This window comes from Psammomys obesus, unplaced genomic scaffold (assembly GCF_907164565.1).
Source record: "Psammomys obesus unplaced genomic scaffold, mPsaObe1.curated_primary_1811, whole genome shotgun sequence".
Classification (NCBI taxonomy): Eukaryota; Metazoa; Chordata; class Mammalia; order Rodentia; family Muridae; genus Psammomys; species Psammomys obesus.
In genome coordinates, this window is record NW_026592118.1 from 29788319 (window position 1) to 29812726 (window position 24408).

Below are 24408 nucleotides of genomic sequence, written 5' to 3' on the forward strand. Positions count from 1 at the left end.
TCTCCCTCTGTCTCTCTCTCCGTAGAAGACGGCTCATTTGGCAGGCTTGTTGCCACACACGCTGACATCACTCGTCAGGATCCACATATGAGGGTGAAGAGCGGGGAATGCGGCTGTAATCCCAGGCCAGGGGAGATGGAGGCAGGTGGACCCAGAGCCCCACCTGATAGCCAGGGAAGCTGAACTAGTGGGCCCTAGATCGGCTGAGACTGCCTCACTAAACAGGACAGTGTGCAGAGCATAAAGCCCCAAGTAGATCTCCATCCTCCCTGAGCATGTGGGCACACGGGTACAAGAACACACAGCCTCAAGCAAGGGAAAGCACAGCCTCTGTCACATAGAGTATGCGTGTCTCTTCCCAGTTGGAAGAGGTAAAAGGGGTACTGAGACTACTAAATATCCCCTGGGGGCAAAGTCACTCCTGAGTCAATAAAACAGCTCTACCATAAACTTGGGAGACAAATCCACGCTCTTACAATCCCAGATTTAAAGACTCAACACACAGAATTAGACGAACGTTGGTGACAGTTTGTAATTTCTTCACCTTTAAGTACGCATCGCTCTTTCTTTAAGTCCCAACAGAAGATAACTGGGCCTATCACCAGGTAGGAGTTTGTCCTTCACAGCATCTGCCAGTGAGTTAGCTACATGGAACACGTTTTCCACACAAGAAAGCTTTCCTGCTCAACAGTTCAAAATAAAAGTGCGTTTCCACAACAGCGCTCTAGTTATGAACAGTTTAAAATAAAAATGCATTTCCAGAGAGCACCGTCTTACCTACCAAAGCAAATGAACTCAAGAGAGTGCTATGGCCAGGGACTGGTAGCACTCATGCACGCAACTGTAACATATTCTTGGAATCTCCTGCTACAGCTACAATGTAACTACAGTTATACTGAGAGGGATTTTCTTTCTTAAGATTTATTTGTTTGTTTGTTTATTCATCTATCTATCTATCTATCTATCTATCTATCTATCTATCTATCTATCTATCTATACAGTATTTTGCCTGCACCAGATCTCAGTATAGATGGTTGTAAGCCATCATATGGCTGCTGGAAATTGAACTTAGGACCTTTGGAAGAACAGCCAGTGTTCTTAACCTCTGAGCCATTTCTCCAGCCCCTACTGATGGGGTTTTACATGATGGAAAACAACAACAAAAGAACAACCCCTTTAAGTCTTGGAATGCAATTTTAGACTTGTCTACTAACACTTAATAACTTTGAAATGTAAACTTCAGTGTGTCCTAAGACATATTCTAAAGCTTTGTCTTCCTGACACATGTAGTGTTTTATTTGTTAAACGTTATAACCATAGCAACAAGCATGGAGTCAGCTGGTTCTCTCAGCCCCGTGGAAGCAGAGCTTGAGGCCAGCCCCTCCCATGCTTGGAGGTTTTCTCCACACCATACCTCAGATTCTGCAGTGAGAACTAACGGAGCGAATGCATCAGTGTGGGAGCCACACAGTTGGGCTGTAAGACCACAACAGCCACATGGGAGCCACAGAGCTTGAGGCCAGCCCCTCCCATGCTGGGAGGTTTTCTCCACACCATACCTCAGATTCTGCAGAGCGAATGTATCAGTGTGGGAGCCACGCAGTTGGGCTGTAAGACCACAACAGCCACATGGAAACAGAGGTTACAGAGGGACCTGAGACAGGAAGACAGACAGGAAACACGGAGAGAGCTGAAGGCAGGGCAGACAGACAGAGAAGAAAGCTCAGGGAGACCCGCTAGTACCAGACAGCATGTGCTCCCTAGAGTCCTGGATCCCCGTTCCAGAAGGCCAGATGAATAGAGGTTCTGAGTCTCTCAAGCCGTTTCGTTGCCATCAGATCCCTCCATCGGAGGCTAGCTACAGCAATTCTTCATTACTTCCAGTCTTAAACACACTGGCCAGGGCCCAACGTGCCACACTGTTCTCTTTTCTTGAGCGTAATACATAACTTAAATGTCAATCCTCTAGGCTATGAAATGGCTGAGCAGAGGAAAGGTACTTGTTACCAAGCCTGATGATCTGATTCAACACTTGACACACACATACTGGATAACAGGACAAATAACTCCTGGAAACTGTCATCTTAACACCGCAAGTCTGTTATCGCACATCCACGTACGCACACACAACACAACACACACAACACACACACACACACACAGTTAAAACCTTTCTTCTTGAGAGAGGGAAGTGCAAAAACCTACTGCTTAGTGAGTGCAAACTTTCCTTCTAGGATGATGGAAAAATCAGAGATGGAAAGCGGTGACAGCTGCATACAACGAGTTATTTGATGTTGCTGGACTTCGTCCTCCAAAAATTGGTTCAGATAAATTTCTTTTTACAATGAAAAAATAAACCAATGCATCTTCCTAAAAGAAGACTAAAATACTCTGTCTACATACAGAAGCTTCTAAACTTCAAAATGAAGCAAATTTCAACAGCCAGGAGATTCCCACCTAAGAGCATATATGTGGAAACCATGAACCAAATGCTTCCAACATCGAGCAGAGAATACTGAAGATGTACCCAGAACTATTAAAAATGCCTCTAATACAGTTGACCACCTACAGGCTCTGGAGCACCCCTCTGTGGTCCCCAGGCACCCTCCTCCCCGAGTTTTAGCTTCTCATCACTTTATTACCATCTCTATGAAAAGACAAAACTAAATGCAAAGTGGATTTGCATCTGTATTCCCATATGAAAACCTGGGAGTTTGGAGGTCTGGGGAGATATGAAAAAGGAATGAAGACATAGTCTGATTACCAAGTATCTCTCTGTTTAAAGTAGTCAGTTTATATTTTCAGAGCTGACAACTGTGTCTGTGGGAGCAGATAATGAGCATGGTAAGCCGGGAGTGATAATGTTAAATGATAAAACCAACAGAAACTTAACACGTGGGACAGGCAAAAACGGTCAGCACTCTGTTAAACCGTACTTCTACACCGTGGCCAAAAGCTGAATGAATTTACCTCATGCTTCCCCCAAGAAAACGTGTAAGAACTAAACAAGAAAATGCACCCTTTTTCAAGTTTTGGACATTAGGTTAACAATTTAAGATGAAGCCCCCTGAAACAACTTCGGAACCCAATCTCATTTTCTTTCTTCATTGTTCCCTTGTGCATTTAGGGGCCCATTTCTCCTGTCGAGTCCAGAAGTTCTTGCCAGACTAACTTCAACCTTAGGGTTGTATTTTAAAACTAAGAATAATTTGTTTTCAATTTTTCATATTTTGGCTTTGTCGCTTTCACTTTTTTAGCTGCTTTCTAAAATGTTTCCTTTGTTTTTCTTCTCACATTTAATTATTCTATTATCTTAACTTCCTGCTTGATTTCTATTGTTTTGGGGGAGGAGAAAAGGGCAAAGAGGAAGGCCCAGAACCTCAGGAAGAGCCTTACAAAATTAACATACGAAGATAAACAGCTGAGTGAGGGGAGGGCTGCACAGCTCCCAAACACCCCACACAGAGGCTGGGGCAGAGTAACAACCTGCCACTTACCCCGCCACGGGAGTGGAGCAGCTGGCCTAGGCTAGCTGCACCACCATAACCCACACTCCGGTCCGGAAGAGACAAGGCACGTGCATTCGTGTGCAGGACTATACTAATGAAGAATGCAGAGGAATCCAAGCTGCAGAGACAACAGCCCTAATTCTCCATTCAGCAGGCAGAGCAACCATGACTCTCATCCTCCCTCGAAGCTGTCTTTTCCAAATGCACCGCCCCTGCTCACACAAACCCAGAACCCCTCCAGAGATGCCCACCGGACCTCTAACATGACCTCTATCCTTCTGTCTCTAGATGGATTCAAACAGTGGGAGGTTATAATCAAACCATCATACAACTGGTTTTGCTTTTCCAACAAGGCACAAAGTAGCCCTTCTCCCACCTATCATGGAGAGAGAGCTGTATATGGCCAAGTGCAAATTTTATTAATTATGACTCACAGCAGGTACCTCATTAAAACTGCCATTTTACTGGGATTCAAATAAAAATAAATCCAAAAGTATCCTCTTCTAGAAAAACAATTAGGAGTTTTGCCCTTAAATTTTATTTTATTCTAGTTCTTTGATGCCTGGACTTCTACAGTATCTTTCCACTTTGGTGACTGTCAATATAACCATACTACTACAGCTCAGTAAAGAGGGTACTCGCCAAACCAGCACAACAAAAAACTTATCAAACTGCCCATTTTCATGCTGTGGCAACAGCCTCACAAGTTTGTGTTTTTCCGGCACAAAATACTAACTTTCAGATCCCCACAGCAGCCCCCTCTGACAGCTCACAAGATGAGGGTTTTGTTTATATTAAACATCAACCTTATACTCTGTAAGTCATTTGTGATGTTTCAGAGAGCTCTGCTCTGAAGTTACTACTGTCCAAATGATGGACTGCAACGTCAAAGGTACGTCTGAAACACACAGCTCCTGTAAGTGCCTTCTAGACAATTAACACCGTTTAAATGCTTTCCTGTGACATCAGCAAGCTTCTGATCACACAACCTGTTCTTATAAGGCTCCTTTACCTACTATTATGTGTCATCAGCAGAGTGAAATCCTGCCGCTCAATTCTGCAACAGCTTCTACCCTTCTGTGAACCTCTTGCTCTGGAACGAAGCTCTTCGTGTAATTTTTCAAGTATTGTGTGTGAGATTGGGCGGTCAGACGAACAACCAGAACATAATCCATTTCCAGCCAGTAGGACCAGTCAAGTAAATAAAAGTGTATGTTTCCGAGCAAAAGACATCCATCGGTAGGATTACTGATTACGTAACACGCTTCAACCTCAAAGCTAACTTTTCATTTGAATTATATGCACAAAAAGATCAGGGCTTTTCTGTAGGGATCTTGCTTTCGCTTATTAGTAAGTGGCTAAAGGGCCAGACAGCCTTCCTACTTACGGAGCCTCAGTAAAGATGAAAACACATGAATGCATTTAAGAAGGAAGAGTGGGTTTTTAATGGCGGGTACTCTATTGTCAACTTGGCAGAATTTAGAGTCAGCTGGGAGATGGGCCTTGGGGGTAGCTACGCCGCCGATGGGAGAATGCCTTGATGACATCAGTTGATATGGGGAAGTCCCAACTTAATTGGAGGCCTGGCCATCCCCTCTGCAGGGGGCCCTGACTGGAGGACACGCAGGAAGCGGGCAGAGCAGCAGCAAGCTTGCATCCATTTCTCTCTGTCTTTTCAACTCCTGCTGCCCTGACTTCATCACCAAGATGGACTCTCTACCTTGAACTTCAGGTTAAAAGAAAGTAGTCCTTCCTTCCTTAAGTCGCTTTTGTCAGGGTACTTTATCACAACAACGGGGAAAAAATAAGAGAGTCATATTCTTGCTATAATATCAACAATGTCTTCATTGTAAACCACCAAACATTTTCCTTAATAAAAATATATTTCTATAGACACAAAACAGACAGATGTTCAAAACTGTTTTAAACGGCTTCATGTTTTAAACAAATGTCAACACAGAGAAACTGTCAGTCAGGTCCTGCAACTGATGATATGACAGCTTAGAAAAACTCAGGGAACCTGAGGTCTAAGATTTTCTGAAATTGTTCCATCTCCGTCTGCACTCACCATTAACCTAACAGTCTAACCCTTTCAGCCAGCCTGAAAGGCAGAGCTAAGGCATAAAAGCCAGCTGACTTGGTGCACAGTAGGGATCCTAATCTGGACCAGCTAGAAAGTGGCATGGGACCCAGGAAGCAGATCCAGTTTCCTTTGCTTCTGTGTCTCTAGTCACTAGGCCTTTGGGAGAGCTGAAGCAGCAAACACTGTAGATGTTTGAACTCTATTTCCTTCCGCTTTTGTCTGTTATTAGTTTGCACAGAAACAATAAAGACCACATGAATTGTAGCAGGGCTGTCCCAAGAGGTAAAGCTATATTTACTTACAGTGCAGGGCCAAATCTACTTCCTGAAGCTGAGAATCTGAGAACACACAGTACCTGATGCGATGCTACACAGAATAGTTAGTTCATCCTGGTACCAATTCACCAACAGCAGAAAAAAGAAGAAACTGCGCGTTTATTATTATTTTTTAAAAAAAGTGATTTTGAGAAATCCTCAGTTTGGACCGAAGTCATCTGATACCATTAGCCAGCCTGGCTGGGAAGGGAGTGCTGACTCATCAAGACATACAACATAACTACAAGCACTTCTAATGCCAGATTCAAAGATGAGTCTCCTTGCTTTGACCTGCCACTCTTCTGCTTCTCACAGGCTTAGTGCACACTATGGAATGCTGAATGCAGGCACAGCAGCTAACAGCGACCTAAGAGCACTAACTTCAAGTACTGATTGTCTCCCTGCGTCTAATAAAACCAGCTGTCTGAAAAATACATAACCTACGTGTGTGTGTGTGTGTGTGTATACACACACACACACACACACACACACACACACACACACATATATACTCAATTATTTTCCATAATCCATTTATACACACATACAAAGTCGATGCCAGCCCATAATCAACAGAGCAAATACACTAACGAGCGATCAAGCCTTAGCTGTAAAACAGGTCTGCCTATGGGAGATAGCTGTTGGCACAGGGCTTGGCACAGTCTGCCGTAGTGTCAAGGAGCCGTTTTCTTCAATGCAAGCTACAATCATTTGTGTGCACATGTGTGTGTGTGTGCATTTGAGACCCTGAGCTCGGTCCCCAGCTATTTATTTTTGTCAAAATTAAACCATTATACCTCTAGTTTTCAGCAACAGAACATGAAACAGCATCTGTCTTAAAACCCAGTGTACCTTTATCAGCGTGTGGTTTATAGTCATTTAACTGGCCAAACCTTTAACAGTCTAATCCAAATGATCTCTGTGTGATTAAAATGCTTACGGTGTTAGAAAACCGTATAGGAAATATATAACACACTAGAGTTGAGATGTGTGGTCTAGTCATGTAAATTCTGTGTCTTTATCTGTAAAATGGGAGTAATCATCCTGCTCTAGCTTCCTTTTTTTTTTTTTTTTGCTGCTGTGAGAACAGTACTGAAGCAGACAACAGTCAAGATAAAAATGCAATGAGGCATTTAGTAGAGGGGTCCGAGGACACCTGACTGACTTGATTCTCACTATGTAGCCCAGGCTAGTGCCGAGTTCCAGATCTCCCTGGAGGCCCACCCCCGCAACAGTGCCAAGACTACAGGCTTACATCACCAGACCTGGTTTGCATTACATAGTTGTTGTTGTTGTTGTTATACTGTATTACTACTGCTACTCTTGTTGTTGTTGTTATATTCTGTGTGTTTTGCCTGCATATATATCTACGCACTGCATGTGTGCCAAAGGGCAATGGATCCCCTGGAGCTGAAATTAGAAATGGTTGTGAGCTGCCATGTAGGTGCTTGGAACTGAACATGAGTCCTCTGGAAGGAGTAGCCAGTGTTCTCAACCAGTGAGTGATCTCTCCGACCCCATTATTATATAATTTTTGAAAAATAAAGTTTGGGTCTTAGGATAGCTCCTATGAATTTCCTTAAAGACACTACTCATTAATTTTTGTTGGATGTGAATAAATGTTTGCCACTTAGGCTAGGAACAACCTAAGAAGATATACCTGGGGTAATAATAGCACAAGAGACAGATTTCCCTACTACCGCACTATGCAAAACAGTAATTCTTTATAAAAGCAATTACATACAATAGAAAGAAAAAAAAAACTCCACCCAAACATTGTGCTGAGTGGCTGTGCTGATGAGGATAGTAAGAAGCAGCCATGCAGTTCATCACTTGCAAAGTAGAAAGCCCCTGACTCCAGAGACCTAATGTGTGTTCTCGCAAGTGACATGTTTGGACCTAAGAGAGGAAAGGAACATGATGTGTTACAGTTGTGTAGAACCAAAATGCGAGTCCACATTGGATCCCCCTCCACTCCCAGGTAATCAATAACCCTCAGTGATCAAGCACTAGCTCATCTGTTATTGCCAGGGCAGGGCTCCCTATGTTCTCTCCAACCTTTCCATGCATTTCCACTTGTATCAATTGGGATGCTTTGCTCAGGAGCACTGTGATATGAGAATACTGGATGGAGGCTCAACAGTTTGCTCGTTATTTGCCTTATAGATATCAGTGAAATGCCTCACTCAACTATTTTCTATAATACATGCATACATAGATAGTTGACGCCAACTGTTGATCAACAGAATAAGTTCTGGACAGTTATACTAATGAGCAATCAGAACATCCAGCTTAAGAACAGGTCTGCAGCTGGAATACAGCTGTGACGAGGGACAATTTTCTTCAGTGCAGGCTACAACCAAACTCCCAACCCGGATCTGTTATTCAAAATCTTTCCAGGCCTCTCCCAACAGTGGTGAAGAAAGCAGATGTGATTCATAGCAATTTGGGATTTGGGAATCTTAGTTCTATGTAAAAATGGGACAGAGAATGTATATAAGGACTTGGAGTCCTAAATTGCTGTAGAGTGCCAACCTGCATCTGCCACAATGCATTTATTTGTCAGAATTACTAAGTAAGTCATCATGCAAAGGAGGAGGTAAGAATCAAGAGTGCAGAAAGCTGGGAGAGAAAGAGAAACAGAATCAATCCTAGAATATTGCTTGTCTCAAAAAAAAATGTTTTTTTTCATCAATGCTTCCTTCATTCAGGCCATTGGTTTTGTTCCTGTTTCCCCTACAGACCTAAGTGCAGCGAGGACATTCCCAACCCTTACTTGCCAAGCGAAAAAGAAAACGTTCTCAGTCTAGAAATGATTGAGGTGGTTTTCTTTAATCAAATTAGAGCAGCCAAATGTTCCTTTCAAAGGTAACTGTCTACCCTGCAGCTGTATGCAAACTACCACATCAAATGTGAGGGGGGAAAATAGCAATAGAATTGTGTCCTTACAGTACTGGGCTAGCTGCAGGGATAGAGAGACAAAAGCATCGGTACAGCTCAGAATTACATTCACAGGGAGCTTCCAGAAATGTGCTGACTTCACAAACTCTCAACAAAGTACTGAAACTTCCAGTATATAATTAGCTATTTTAGGGAGGAGAGAACGTGGGGAAATTCCCCCCTTTAAAAGCAGCTAAGCAGCAATAGATACCTTGAGTCATTTACCCTGGCGACCAGAGCCTAAATGAGAAGCATTAAAAGACTGGCTGAGACTCCACTGAAAAAGAAATCTCATAGACCTTGCTTTTTCACTTCCTGTCTCCATCAAAGACACACCACAGTGAGTAAACTTGAGTATGTAACAAGCTTCAGTTGAGCTTGTAATGATTCATTTGCATGCAGAATTTATTCTTTTAAATCATCAGACATGGGAAATTCCTGCAATGAATGAATTTATAGTTAATTGCGTCTCTTAAGTTTTCTAGTTTGTTTCCCTTAGGAAAAAATCAGTTGGCCAACATTCCAAAGATGATGTCATAGTATCTCACATGTTACAGTTACCAGCTGTTGGCTGGGAGATGGGTACATTAACGGTATGAAACCTACAACATGACAAGGAACTCAAACAGCCAGGTGCAATGGGCACTGGAAGAATAAGACAATGCTTGTTCCACATTTACGACCCCTTTCTGGAAGATAATACCGGCTCCCAAACTGAAAGAAAGCGGGCTATCCAGGGCAAACACAGAGCTCCTTCGACCTCCCTGCTTCTCTCCGAGCAGATGCTTAACCCGCCCTGTTCCTGTCCCTCGGCTCACCCTTCCTCTGATGTACCAAATGTAAGGACTGCAGCATCAAGAGAACTTCCCGAAAGGACCAGGCAGTCCTCAGGCTGCAACCATTCTTCAGCCACTGAAGGAGCAAACTGAACTGCTCACTGTAATATCTGCCTCCAGCCTTTCGAAGACAGCACTGAAGTGAAAGAAATAAACCCAGCCACAGAAGGGCCGCAAACACACGCGTGCACACACGCATGCACGCACACTCACTTCACACTAGTAAATTTTCTAGATGGATTAAAATCAACATCAGGGAAGAGATAACGACCCCCACAGTGAAAAACAGATAAATCGAGCATTCCGGAAATAGCCTTTATTTGTGGATTTAATCCCTTCACTTCAAAATCATTAATTTTGTTTCTCTGAATACATAATACTCTATCTATATGTATATGTGAGTTTTATAAATCAATAAATATCAACGGCACAGTCAAATATTTTTACTGGCATGAGTCCAGTGCTCTGGAACATGCCATGAGAGCGCTGTGCAGGAAGCAGGAAGTAGTGACCAAGAGGCAGAAGTGCAATTCGGGAAAAGAGCAAGAAGAACAGCTCAGAGCGAGCTGAGCACCTGGCATGTGCTCACAGAGCAGCTGGTCAGTGTCCCCACTGCCAGCCTCATGCTCAGCACTGTGAGGAAAGGACCACAGTATCTGAACATTCTTGCATATCTTAACAGTTGGTTTTCTCATTAAAATCAAAAGCAGACTCTACAAACTGTACTGCCACCCCTAATTCCTTAGACACGCTTCTCAGAAATTGACTCAGAAATGAAAACTAGTACGGAGGAAAAAGTCCACTTAGTAGCTGTGTTAACTACTGAGGTTTTACTAAAATTTAATACAGAGTGGTGGAGAGGTAGCTCAGCAGGTTAACAGCCGTCCAGGCGTGAGGACCGGAGTTCAGATTCCCAGCAGCCACATACAAAGCTGGGCAGGTAAGACAGGTGCCTGGCACCCTAGCACCCCCAGAAGGAGCGGGCCTGCCAGGCTGGCCAGGGATCACTGAGGAATTGTGTCTCAGAAAAGAAGAGTGGACAGTAACTGAAGATACTGCCCAATGTCAACCTTGCCTAGCCCCACACTCACAAAAAGTATGTAAAAGTATGTGTGTGCACGCCATACATGTATGAACATACAAGGACACATGCATGAACACACATACGCGTGTGTGCACACAAACATATATACAGACACGAACACACATACGTACACACAAACACACGCAAAAAAAATGTACACACGTACAAACTTGAACACACACACACACACACACACACGCATGTACGCACTCAAGCAAAAGTAAAATGCTCTACTTGACACACAAGGCAGGAAGGGAGCAAGAGGGCCTGGATGTTACCCGCACCAACAGCTAGAAACTGGATAAAGATAAGCAACAACTGTTTTAAGATGTTACGCTGCGGCTAAGCCTCAGCTGCCCTGGCTCTCTGTCCGAAGACAGGCACAGGGAAGATCCCAGGTTCTAGTCTCACTGGGTGAGCAGACACACAACGTTAAAGTCGAAAAGACAAGGAGAACACTGAAACAAGTAGTAACTAAAAGCCATCCACAAGGGAAGTTTCAGAAATCGGCATGGGGCACATCAAGAGCTCCTGACTATGCAAGTGTCTGTGCGCTGCCGTGCTGCAAGCGAAGGTCACCTGTGAGGAGAGGGCCCCACAGAGCTGTAAGCTGAGTAAGTGCGAGAGCTTGGAGAGGGCAAGCCTAGCTTTTGAGTTCCTACTTGTGAAAGGAGGCAGCGCACAAGAGAAGAATGCTGCTACTGCCAGGCTGAGCTGGTCCTCAAGAAAGCCAACATAGGCCCCCACGCCAACAGCGACAAGGAAATAAACTACGCCTTAGAAAGATCAAACTGAACCCCAACCCAACTTGACTGCCTGTTTCAAAGCCAACACTCTTTACGGGAACACAGCAAAATCCCACACTTATCAATGAACCATTCACAATGCCTGAGCCTCAACACAAAGAAAATTAGGAAGACATACAGGAAAACGTGGGCTGTAATAAAGATGAAAAATCAGTCTTCAGAAGCAGATTCAGAAATGACACCATTTATGGGCTAGCAAAGACTATTATATATATTATAATCATACTCAAAAGACTTAAGGGAAACACAAAATGAGGCAAAAATAGGATAAGTAGCTATTTGGCAGACCAAAGAAACTGTTACTAAATTTCAAAATATTTTTCTAATTATAACACAATTTAATTAGTATGAAAAATATATGACAAATCCTTAATCTGTTTAGTAATTTAAAAGTCTATGGGTCAAAAGCAAGTTATAAAAATTCAAAATATGCTGAATTGAATGAAATGAAACTATGGTATGCTAAAATTTGTAGGGAACAAATAAAATAACAAATGCTTACATTGAAATATTGCTATTTTAAGCTAACAATAAAATAAAAGAGTATTAAGAGGAAGGCAGCAGCAAATAGAAAAACAAAAGAAATCAATGAAACCAAAGACTGATTAAATGAAAAAAAAAGTTAGACAAAATAACAGCAACAACAACAAAAGGAACAAAAAAGAAGGAATCAGAAATTACTAACATCAGGAAGGAAAGAATGGGCTACAGACATTTAAAAAAACGAAAGACTAAAAATAAAGAATACAGACCACTAAACTCAAATCCTAGATGGAATATACACATTACATAACTCCTAGAGAACACACATTACAAGATGTGATTCATTCTATAGCAACAATGAAACTGATTTTGTAGTTCACAGCAAATAAAGAATGACATCAAACAAAAAGACTCCTATTCCCAATTATTAAGGAGGATGGAAACTTCACATATTGCCAAAAGAAATGATACAACCAGTTTGGGAAAGTTTGGCAGTTTCTTTGAATATTAAGCACACTTCTGTCACGCCACAGAGCAGTCCATGTCTAGATGCCTGCCTCAGAAATGAAAACATATGTCATATCAGTGCAAAGATCTATACATAAGAAGTCATAAGAGCATCATTTACAATAGCCCCATTGTGGAAACAACACAAATTGACCACTGGCATGTGAATGAATGAATAAACAAACTGTGGTAAAAAAAAAAAATTAAGTGATGAGAAATAATGAAGAATCATCAACATGAGTGAATCTTAAAAATACTGTCTATAAATGCAAAAACAAACCAAAGTAAAACAAAATCACTCGGCTGCCACCACACTCACACACACCCTGCTCCATGATGCCATATGCAAGAAACTCAAGAAAGGGACAGGTTGACAGCAAAAGGAAAGGAAAGAAAGGAAGCTGCAAGAGGGCAAGAAGGGGAGGTCACGGTCTCCTGAATGGGAATACTTTAGATCTTGATTACACTGGCAGTCACAGCTCATGGGATGCTTAGTCAGTTCAACGAATTAAAACAGAATAAAGTGAGCACCACACTCAGACACGGCATTTCTGAAATATGCAGATTACGACAAAGGGGACAAGAAAAATCCAAAGGCAATCATAAACTCCAGGAACAAAAACAGTGTAAGAAAGTCAGCCCCTGAATAAAAAGCACACTGAAATAGGGCTCAATTTTAAACACATAGTGCAGAGCAAGATATATCTAAAGAAGGACTACAAAGGGCTTGATGAATTAAAGCTGAACTTGGGCAGAAGAAAGCAGAAACACCAACTACATAGCCCTGAATTATCTCTATAGTCATAATAAATGTAAGCATTTTACTGGCATTCAGCTTCCATCGTATGACTTCACGTGAAGCAGGGAAGAAGAAAACAGAAGTATTTATTAAGCAACAAGCATCTCGTTGTTAAAGGGACTGCAGAGTAGAGGGAAGTCAGGGGGAGTCTCTTTTTTATTGAACCATACAACAAAATTAATTTGCTCAAAATTATGATATAAAAATATAAAAAAAAATAAAAAGCAACAGTTGAAGGAAATTAAATTCTCATTTTTAGATTTGGAAGCCCAAAGATAGTTTGATATCAACACATAGAGCTGGCATATTACCTAGATTTATAAAGGCAGCCAGCAGCAGTACCAAAAACATCATTAAAAGATGTGTGTGCAGTGCTGAGAGTTACAGGAAGGGATCGGGAGTCACATTATTTTGGTTTTGGTTGTTTGTCGCTTAATTGTAAGCACTTCTGCATATGGACAAAGTACTGGCATCCTGGCCACAGAAAAAGGATGACTGCACACGGAGGCAGCCAGTTCTTTAGGCTCCCTTTCATTATGGTACTGCACAGTTTCCCTCCCCCAGCCCGCGGGGTTTGAACTCACTTGTAACCAACGAAATTTCGGGGACCCTGAGATCCCAAGTAAGCCCAACTACTCTGAAGGTTTTGGTTCTTAAAGGTAGCCTAGGCCAAGTGTATACGCTCTGAACAACCTCAGATCAGGTACCCAGGAGGCATCTCTGATTCCACCAACCCACGTAAGCCGCCGGACCTCAGAATACACGTTTACATGAATCAAACTGCTGGCTGCTGGATCACTTCCAGCTCATATCCAAGACATCAGGGGTGTTCTGTCCTCGCTGTGCTGAACTCCCCACCAACTATATCTGTGAAATGGGGGAAAACGACTGTGTTAAACCTCTGAAGTCTGAGGAAACTCATGACAGACATAAAGAACAACATCACTTTGAGAGTAAAATGTAACTTTAAACTGAAAACTTGGAACAACTTCCCTCCTCTGCAAATGCTGGTGTTGAACCTGAGTAACATGCTTGTTGAGTGACGGGGCATAGCACAAATTTTTTTTCTGTGCTATTCCTTACTAGTATTTCTATAGCTGATTAGGACCCACTGACAGCAGGGCCCACTAGCTAATCAGAGGAGAAGGTGCATGTAATCCTAGCACAAAGCAGAGACTCCCAGCAGTGAGCACTTAAGCCTTGGTATGTAACAGAAGGGACACGGACACCTATGAAAGGCCTCGGAGCTGACATTAACCATAGGAAACCTACACCAACCATTTTATGAAAAGTCATAGTCCATGCATATGAAACCGTGTCATCTTTCCACCAAAATATGTAAATCAAATCTGAAAGGAAAAGATCACTTACAGTAAGAACCATCCTTATTACTGATACAAAGTTATGGTAGTGGGAGAATTCCCAAGGGAAGCAGCTCATGGCTTAATCTGCTTGCCAGTCATTACATTATTAAAAAGCCCCTGCTTCCTATACTCCAATTTATTGCCAAGGACTTGACCACATACTATCGTAATTATCAGACTGTCTCATCCTAAAGACATTTAAACTACTAGACAGAAAAATAAAATGCCTACTGAAATTTGGTGTTAATTTGCATTCTATTATCAACGATCCTATTCTGAAAGGGTAAGATTTCATCACAGTTTATCTGGCCACCCATTTACTTAACAAAATTCTCAGGAAGTAATGCAGTGACAGACAGATGAAGGTTTTTGCCCTCTTGGAAACCTTATGTTAATGGCAAGCAGGTAGTACACATTTGTTCTTGCAGGCAGTAACTGAGCGGGCAATGTGTTTATAATTTAACCATCTAACAATTGTTATAATAAGAGCCTCAAGAAAGAGCCTCAAGAAAAGCAATCAGAGAGCGTGATTTTTTCCTGATTCATCTCAAAAGCTAGCAGCCCGTCAGCCAGCCTTCTTTCTCCTTCCACAGGGTCTTCTGCAGGCCAGCTTGGTCTTGAACTTGCTAAGTAGCAGAGACTGGCTTTGAACTTTCAATTCTTGCCTCCACCTCCGTTAGGATTCTAGGCCCTTCTGGGTTCTAGGCCTGGGATTTGTATGAATGAATTCAACTGCATACGGGTCTTGCTGAGATCACCTTTATCACTCCACGTCAGCCACATGTGGAGAGACAGAGAGAGTAAAACTCTTTGGGAAAGACTCTGCCTCTGCAAAACCAGCTTGTCTATCCATAATCCCAGCTGGCTTCGGTGGTAGTTAAAAAACACAGTGGTTCTTTAAATTTAATCCCAAAAGTTAAGAAAATTTTGAATGACTAGCAGGAAATTACAATTTTCATTAACTAGCATGTAAAAAATGTGCTATTTTGCAGACCAGTCCCATATTCTTCATTCACAACTAGCTCTATGAGACCTTTTACCCAACCTTTCAAATACGTATGTCTTCATTCCTAAAGGCTCAACAAGTAAAGAATCTCATTTTTACCTTCAGCATTTTTCAAAAACAATTTTATAGGGTTGAGATGTATACTAAATCATCAAAAATGCCCAACCTGAGACTGCTAAATCTCTTAATTTCCACTAATTTTTCAAAAAACATATTGCATAAGGCCAGAGAGAAGGTTCAGCAGCTACAGCGTTTGTTGTTCTTGCAGAAGACTCGGGTCCAGTTCCCAGCACAACAGCTCTCACCCATCTGGACTCCTGGCTCCGGGGATCCAGTACCCTCCTCTGGTTTCCACAGGCACCGGGCATGCACACGGCGCGCGGACATACATGCAGACAAAACTCTCACACACACAGAATAAGTAAGTCTAAAAATAGTTGTAATAATAAGAAAATAAAAATAAACTTCTTAAACTCCGGACTCAGAAGTTTAAAAGCCAATTCTTGAGATAGTCTTTTGTTTTTCTCGTTCTGTTGCTAAGTGAGGAAATACTTGTATGCCTTCTAAAACCAAAAGCAGGTTAGGAAGAGTAGACGTTTTAATACTAGCCATTGGGAATACCCGCCACAAAGGTTATGAGATTGCTTAGCAATAAAGGAAGCAAGACAAAGGAGAGCACTTGCTAGAAACAAGCGTCCAAGAAGCATGTGCGCAATCACCGAGTTGTTTTAAAACACGAGACACACACGGAATCAGGGCTCCATTTGTGAGATCTCAGGAGACTCTGAAGACCTTCACACGGGGAAATAAAAATTCCACCTACAGATTGGAGGACCCAAATGCAACACTGAGGAAATTCAACATCGATTTCCAACACAAATTAAAGGTCACATTTCACTACAACACTGAATCCACTCACGCCGTCCGGCGGGGTGTGAGAGCTCTGAGAATACCTACTTGCAGCTCATCTGTGTCCATGGCAGTTTCCTCCACGAAATAATACCTTCTGCTTTGAGGGCAGGGGCTGGTTTGCTAACAATTCCCATTTTTGTACAGTCTGACCTCTTCATAGTCTCACCTGATCATTTCAACCCAGTAACGCCCAAGTTTTGGAGTAACTTCCTCCTTGACTGTCGAGAAACGGCACCCACGAGGTGTTTTTTACTTGGGATGGCGCAGCTCATAAGCGGAGGGGACAGGAAAAGCCTCGAAGTCTGCCACTCCTAGTCCACGAGTGGCAGACATCTTACTATTAGGAAAAGGCAACTGGTCACAGTGACCCCTCAAAATGTGACCTGGCCAGTCTCCCGGCACTTTGGGAAGCTATTTTGTTCAGGCTTCATCTTTGTTTATGGGGCTGGGGCAGGGCGGAGACATTTCAGAACGTGATCATGTGTGGATCACATTTCAACAAAGATGCTCAGTGAACCCTTGCCCAGCACTAGGAACTCCACCTTCTTCTCTGACATCATCATCTATTTCAAAGAAAACAACCACTCAACTTCTTCAATTTGACAACTCTTTCATGTAATGCAAATTACTTCAAGGTGCCTTTCTTTAATACTCCCTTTTTATAGTATCGGTCGTTTGTTATATATTCATTTTCTTGCCACAGGGTGTACATGATGATCACAAGACACTTTCTGCCACAGGGAACCTACAACTAGGCTTAGTTGAGGAGGATTAGTGTATTTTATACAACAGTTAATACAAGAGAATAATGTAAGAGTTAATATAAGAGAATAAATATGTTCTGCCATTCCAAAGATTTAAAGCTGTCAAGGCAGACATGTATCCAAGAAGAGCACAACAAGCTATGTGAGAAACACTGGCCCTGAAACACAGGAAGCCTTTCAGAGTGGTGCAGGGAGAGGCCCCAAGGGTGCATTCTGAAGTTGATCTCAAGGAAACTCAAAGAAATAGATGCAAGAAGGGCATCTACAGGAACCTGAAAGATCTGCTTGTCCACACATAACAAGTGCACAAAGAACACATGAAGATACCATTAAAGTCAACATCAATAATGAAGAGAAAGAAGAAACTTTTCTCGTGTGATTATGCAGCTGAAGGTCTCAGCACACCTATGGATGCCTACATTAGAGTTAACACCTTCAAATCTTCCAATGTCAGCGTCAGCCCAAAATATCTGCAGAAACACAATGACTGTGCTTTTTTATCTATTGTTGTTGGCTGGTATGTTTCCTAAAGAAATGAAATGTAAGTTAGGTTAGGCACTCCGACACTGGCTATTCTTTCAGGGCGCTGAGATTTGACTCCCCAAAAGCTAACAAGCACCTGTAACCCTAGTTCCAGGAGATCTGACACCCTCTTCTACCCTCCACAGGGTACCAGGCACATTCATGGTACACATACGTACATGCAGGGAAAACATCCACACTCGGAAAATATTTTTTTTTAATTCCTTAAGAATAATTAATAGTGAAAGGGTACTCTTTTTTTTTAACAATAAAAAACTCTCTAATGGCTTATTTGTTCAAATGTGCAACAGGCTTTTCATAAATAAGTAGATCTCCAATGATATGTATTAAAACAGCAGCTCTATTAACTGAAATCTAAATGAAAAAAAATTAAGGCACATTGGGTGTGAGCTGAGAACGTTCTGGTATAATGACACACTCATTTCACTTCTGTCCCTGAAAGACACGAGTACCGAAATTACCCGGGAACACTAGGAAGGCAGGAATGTAAAAATTAAGAAAGGGAGGAAAAAAAGTCTTCAAAAGGAAATCTTTGGAGATGGTTTGCTGCAGATGAGACTTTCTACCCACATTCCTGGTACACACAAATACTGGTGACGGACAAGTACTCAAGAATGGCGGAGATGTAAACAATGGCTCTTAGATAAACCAGAAGCACTGTTTTAAAACAAGGGTCTATCTCCACAGACGTCCAATGACCCGAGTCTCAAACAAGAATACCGCAAGAGTTAGTCAACTGTGTACATTTCCTTTTGACAGGCTTCACTTTTCCTTGATTCCACAGCAATCGTCCATGAGTCCCATGATGACACACTTACACGCAGGGGAGTATAACCGCAGAGCTAAAACCTCAGCGTTACTAATTTCAACTACGGGGGAAAAGAATGAGCAGAATGTCACTGTAAACCATCTGTTTACTAAACAGCTTTGAAGACTGCAACTTTTCAAGAACTCCGAGAAGAAACACACATACCCCACACACTTAAGTTTAAATGGAGACCTGAAGTCTTGCTTTTCCTGTTTTCACTGAAGCAAGGTCCCCCCCCCCAAAAAAAACCCAGATTATTCCCCCACAAAATAACACTTTTATTAATAAGCATTCCCGTGTACCAAGACCTCTGAACACCTGCATTTACGGTTCATAGTAAAAAATAAATGTGTTATGTTCTTCATAGTCCACAGTCACATTTCTGCTCTCCTTTTATACTACGTATCTCTGAGAACTTTAAAAAGAGAAAATGAGAAACATCTCCTTAAATAATCACTGGGCTGCCTATCTCCTGTGCCTTTAAAACAGGGACTATAATAACTTAAAGTGCTTAAAACATTTATGGGTTAAAACTTTATCTGCTGACGGGCAACCAACTTAGCTTCCAGAGCTGATGCCTGAAACTGAATCATTTCTGTTGCTATTCCAGCAAGCCTACAGTTTGGGGAGACAAAGGCAGCATTTACCTGCATCTCACTTCCAGCACAGAAAAGGCTCACATGTATACCAGCTTTCTGCCGATCATCTTAGTCCTTCAATGACAGAAACACCTGAGAAACCAACTGATTACCAGCTGTCTTTCCTACAACTGGAGTTTAGGAAAGATGTCTTTCCTCAACACTTGCTGAAATAAATGGAGCTCGAGTGTTCATGCATGTAAGTGACTTGCAGATGCCTTTTTATATACATCAACCTGTACGTCTCTAAGGGAAATTTTAACCTGCACACATTGAGTGATTCTGAATAGTGTTTTATCTCATCTACCCAATCAGCAAATTCCTGTAACTAAACTGTCACAAACATAAGACGCTTTATAAAACTGGGCAGGTTAAATGAGGGGAAGTGCTAACTGAAATAAAGACGAGAGATGGCCTCCTGCAGCTCAGGCTGGATTCGAACTTGCCAAACAGCTGGAAATGACCTTGAACTCTTGCCTCCACTTCCTCTAGAATTCTGGTATTACGAGAATGCACCACCATGCCTTGCTTAGACAAACACATTAGTAAAGAGAGAAAAAAAAAGGAAAGACAGACAGACATAAAGACAGCTAGGTGAAGTCGTGTACACTTGTAATTCCAGCACTCAAGAGGCAGAGAGTCAGATCTCTGAGTTAGAGGCCAGCCTTGCCTACAGAGTAAGTTATAAAATAGCCAGGGCTACATAGAGAAACCCTGTCTCAGAGGGGAAAATTAAACCTACCCTGTTTCTTTGTTCTGGAAGGTGTCCGGCACACAGTAGGCGCTCAATTTATACTTGGTGCACAAACAGACTGCTGATTAAACAAATTTTATTTCCTCTCTGTGTCTTGGTTCTGGATGGCAAACAGAACTCATCTATGGAATGCAAAACCTCCCATCTTACAGTCTGACCCTGGCAAAGGCTCCAGAACTTGGGCACCGTAAAATAAGAACAAATCCGTGCGCAGAACACCACTGGCTCCTCAAGCCTGGGTCTGGGACATATCAAGGGCAGGTGAGCTCCGAGAGCTTTGACACCAACAGTAACTAGTCTGCCTTTTTGGCAAATCCATCAAAATTAAACCTTAAAACCTGAAGGAAAAAAAAAAAAACAAACTAATGTTTATTGTGCTCCTTCAAGCTTAGAGGCTTAACTATGTGTGGGTAGGGACTATAATTATGATCAATTACTTATGGCTTGAAGGCACTTAAAAAAGCATCTGCCCTCTTAAGCAATCTTTAAAAACCCAGGCTTATGAGTGTAAGACTTAACCCAGGAAAGAACAAATTACAAATTCGGGGTTTCAGTTTTCACATTCTCCCTCGGAAGGAAAAAAAAAATTGTTGTCGCTTATCTTTAATTTCCTGACACTGCCCCTAAAATTATTAAGCTAACCTCTGAAGAATTCCTAGTTGTTTAGCCAAACAAACAAGTTATTTTGGTGTGTGTGTGGGGGGGGGGAGTGTTAGTACAGTGGAAAACAAAAACAGGAAGAGCAAAAGGGAATGGAGCCGGTGGCTTGTGCCGATGATGTTACTAGTTAAGACAAGGGGTCATTTCATTAATCTTACAGCGTACAGCCAGCCAATTCCCTTTGCTGACAAATTCAGGGTCTGGGTAGCCCAGCAGCTTTTTAGGTCCCGGTTGTGTAACAGTTTCCTCCAAGATTAAAACATTCCATTCCACAGGAAGCTCCTTGAGCAGGAAGGTAAACAACTCAGAATAGCTTCAGGAAGGCCTTGAAGCTGAGCAGATTCACTAGGCCCCGCCTCACTTTTAAAAGCCGTTAACAGCTGAGCTTCCCTCTCACAACAGCAGCTTCGGGCTGCAGAGAAGCTGAGCTGCAAAAGCCGAGCAGGTTGGGCAGTGAGCTCCAAGTCCTCAGCTGTCACTCATGCTGGGTGGGCTTTGGGGATGCAGCCGCCTCTGAGTTATTTCTGCTCCTGGAACCCCTCCCTTGTATTTATGTAGCTAACCCCAATAAAACTCATTGGTTTACCAAGTTGGAACCTGTGGTATTCATGTTGTGGCCCACTGTAGCTCCCTATCAGGAATGTGTATGATGCCTCTCTCCCCAGGAGATGTTTTGTCACACAACAGTCCTGGGGTGTCAAAATCAGAATCCTGACGTGTTCTATAAAAACTCGAGATAAATGAAGCCTTCCTGGGCACCTGTTCTGGGACAAGGATCTGATCATCTGAGATATACAGGTACCTAAGGTACCTTTCAATTTAAAGGGCTTCCACCTACACTCACTTTATCCTTACGACTCCAAGTAGGAAAATAAATTTAGAAAGCACCTTTTCCTTTCACTTGTAAGTAGATGCTCCTGAAATTCCCAGTTGGGAAGACCATTGTGGGGGTTACCTAGAACTGCCCAGAGGCACACCAGTCTCAAGAGGATGGAACAGGGGAACAGGATGGGCTGGTTAGCAAAAGCTCATCAGCACAACGAAACGGCCCTCTTCTGTTCTACAGAACCTACAATAGATTGCGCTCAGTGAACAACAGGTTATATAAACGGGTGTTTGCCTGGAAGGAGGTTACTTCATTTGCATATATAATTGCTCTCCTAGCTGGATACTCCACACACACAATAATCTACTGCTTTCAGGTAAAACCGACTGTCTACAAGTCTCGTCCTCCCATGTCTCATGATCTTTTGCTGTCACACCCCATATCCCTGCCAACTAGCTAAAGCACAGGTATAATGGGTCCTTTCTTTACATTTACAATGCCTTTTTACTTATCTTATGTATTGCAATTCACTACTCCATTCTAGCCTGACTATCCTGGGAACAAACAAAACAAATCAATTCCCACCCAGCCTAGAAGAGGAGTTAAAAACCTCCTGGAAGATTCCGTAGAGGGCTTGGTATTTCAAAGGTCAGTCTTGGGTCTCTCCATTTTGATGACTAATGTTAAATTGCTTGACTTTCTACAAAAATATTTAGCTGGGCTTATTTACATAATTTCATCCCCGGGGCACACAGTAGGCACAAAGTTGTTGTACACAATCCCTACAGGAATGAGAAGACAAGACGAAGACACCAAAATCATCCTTCTACACACCGAAGAGCCGAGAATGGTGAAGTCATCACCTAAACTGTAGAGAGGTCTGTGCATTCCCTTTTAACTTCAAGCTATGTATCTGTTTAAAAAACAGAAGGATGAAAGGCACAGTGGGGAAATCCCAGCATCTCCGAGAAAACACCATTACCCTCAATCACACGGGAGGCAGGCACACACACTTTCGTTACTTCACAGGAGAGGGATAAGAATGCCTCTCCACCCTCTTGCACAACTCTTCCAGGGAAAAAAGAGGCCTTAGAATCTAAAGCACTGCTGCCTCTCATCTACCCCCTGGGAGAGGCGGTCTAAGTTAGACCTCGCCAGTCCATAGATACTAAATGATACAATCAGATGAAGGTTTGAGAAGGATCTCTCCCTCCCCTCCTCCCACTCTCCGCCCCCTTCCCTTCTCAGACAGAGTCTTTTGTAGCGCAGGCTGGCTTTGAACTCTGGATCCCGCTGGCTCAGTGTTCCCTGCACGCAACCTTGAAAGACACTTTTCAAATAATGTTTAACACTTGGCGTCAGCATTGAAACTTCAGGCCACCACCTCGGGGTGTGACAGGCCAACACGTTCTTACACATTTCTGCATTTTCTTAGACTTTACTTACATTAGGCTCCACCCTTAAAAAGTTTCCTTCTAATTACCACAAGCTGTGTAAGTCTCTCAAAAATTCCCCCACGGACGGGAAAAGTAAGTAAGGGCTAGAGACGTTTCTGAGGTTGTCGGTTTTGTCCCTGAAAGACACCCAACGCCCCCGGAACCCCTTGGGGCAAGCGGAGAGTTGTCTGGGTACAGGGAGGCCGCCGCGGGTCTCTTTCCTGCCCGGCCTAGCAAGGTCACCAGTTCGCTCGGCCAAACTCAAGCCTGACTCCGGTTGGGTCACCAGCTGCCCCTTGCCCGGCACCTTCCCGGACTGGACCCGACCACCAGGGCTCCCGGCTCACCTGACCACGTTGGGGTGCTCGAAGGTCTCCAGGTGCCTCAGCACCGCCACCTCGCGGATGGTGGAGAGCGGCATGCCCTCCTCGCCGGTCTGCACCCGCACGCGCTTCAGAGCCACGAAGCGGCCGCCGTTCTTCAGGTCGCGGGCCTTGAACACCTTCCCGTAGGCGCCCTCGCCGATCTCCGCCACGCACTCGTACTGCTGGTCGGCGCGGCTCAGGCCGTCCTTCTCCATGCTGGCGGGGGGCTGCCGGGGCGGCACGGGGGGGGGGGGGGGGGAGAGCGGGGCGCGCGCTCGCTGCCGGGACGCCTCGGGGACGCCGGGCTGGACGGAGCGACCTCGTCGCCCGCGGGCGCAGCCGCCGCGAAACTCCGCCTAGCCGAGCCGCCGCCGCCGCGGGAGAGCGCCGATCCCTCCTCTTCCCCCTCCGCGGCGATTACATAGTCTGCCCACAATCTCTGCACCTAGGAGGAGGAGGGGACGGGAGGACGGGGAGAAGGCGCGATCAGACAGCCCCGGAGACTTCCACCGGGACCCACCAGCTCCCTGCCTCCCCGGCCGGGCTCGCGCGGCGTCCGCGAGCAGAGGCTGCAGGGGCCCCTCGGGGATGAGCGCCGCGCGGGGCGCAGCGGGACGGGAGGGGGCGTGCCGAGCGGCCCAGAGTGTGCCGGGAGCGCGGGGGAGGGGAGGCGCCGGACGCGTCAATGTCACGGCTCCGTCTTTCTACCTAGATCGCCGGTCCCCGCTGCCCTCTCCGGCCGCGGGGGCCCTCGGAAGCCGCTGTGGAGGCGCGGGGGGTTCGCTCGCGTGGGGGCCGCTGAATGGGGTCGGGGCTCCCAGGACCCTGTAACCCGACGCTGGGAGCGTACGCGTCGGGGTGGTCAGGCATCTGCTCGGAAATTGCTTCCTTTCTTTCTGCTTTCAGTTTTTCTCTACCGGGGGGACGTTGGAGAGGGTCTTGCGCGCACACGCGCACGCACGGTCTCTCGG

The 24408-nt window shown here is 43.9% G+C and overlaps 1 protein-coding gene across 1 annotated transcript in view; it reads right to left on the reverse strand.

Moving 5' to 3' along the window:
* Cdk6 (cyclin dependent kinase 6) overlaps positions 1 to 24024 on the reverse strand; it is a gene marked incomplete at its 5' end in the record, with an annotated part of 184009 nt that extends 159985 nt beyond the window's left edge. The window contains 1 exon segment of the mRNA XM_055612916.1: positions 23420 to 24024. Coding sequence (XP_055468891.1) covers positions 23420 to 24024 — 605 coding nt within the window.
* Between the last annotated feature and the right edge of the window lie 384 nt (positions 24025 to 24408).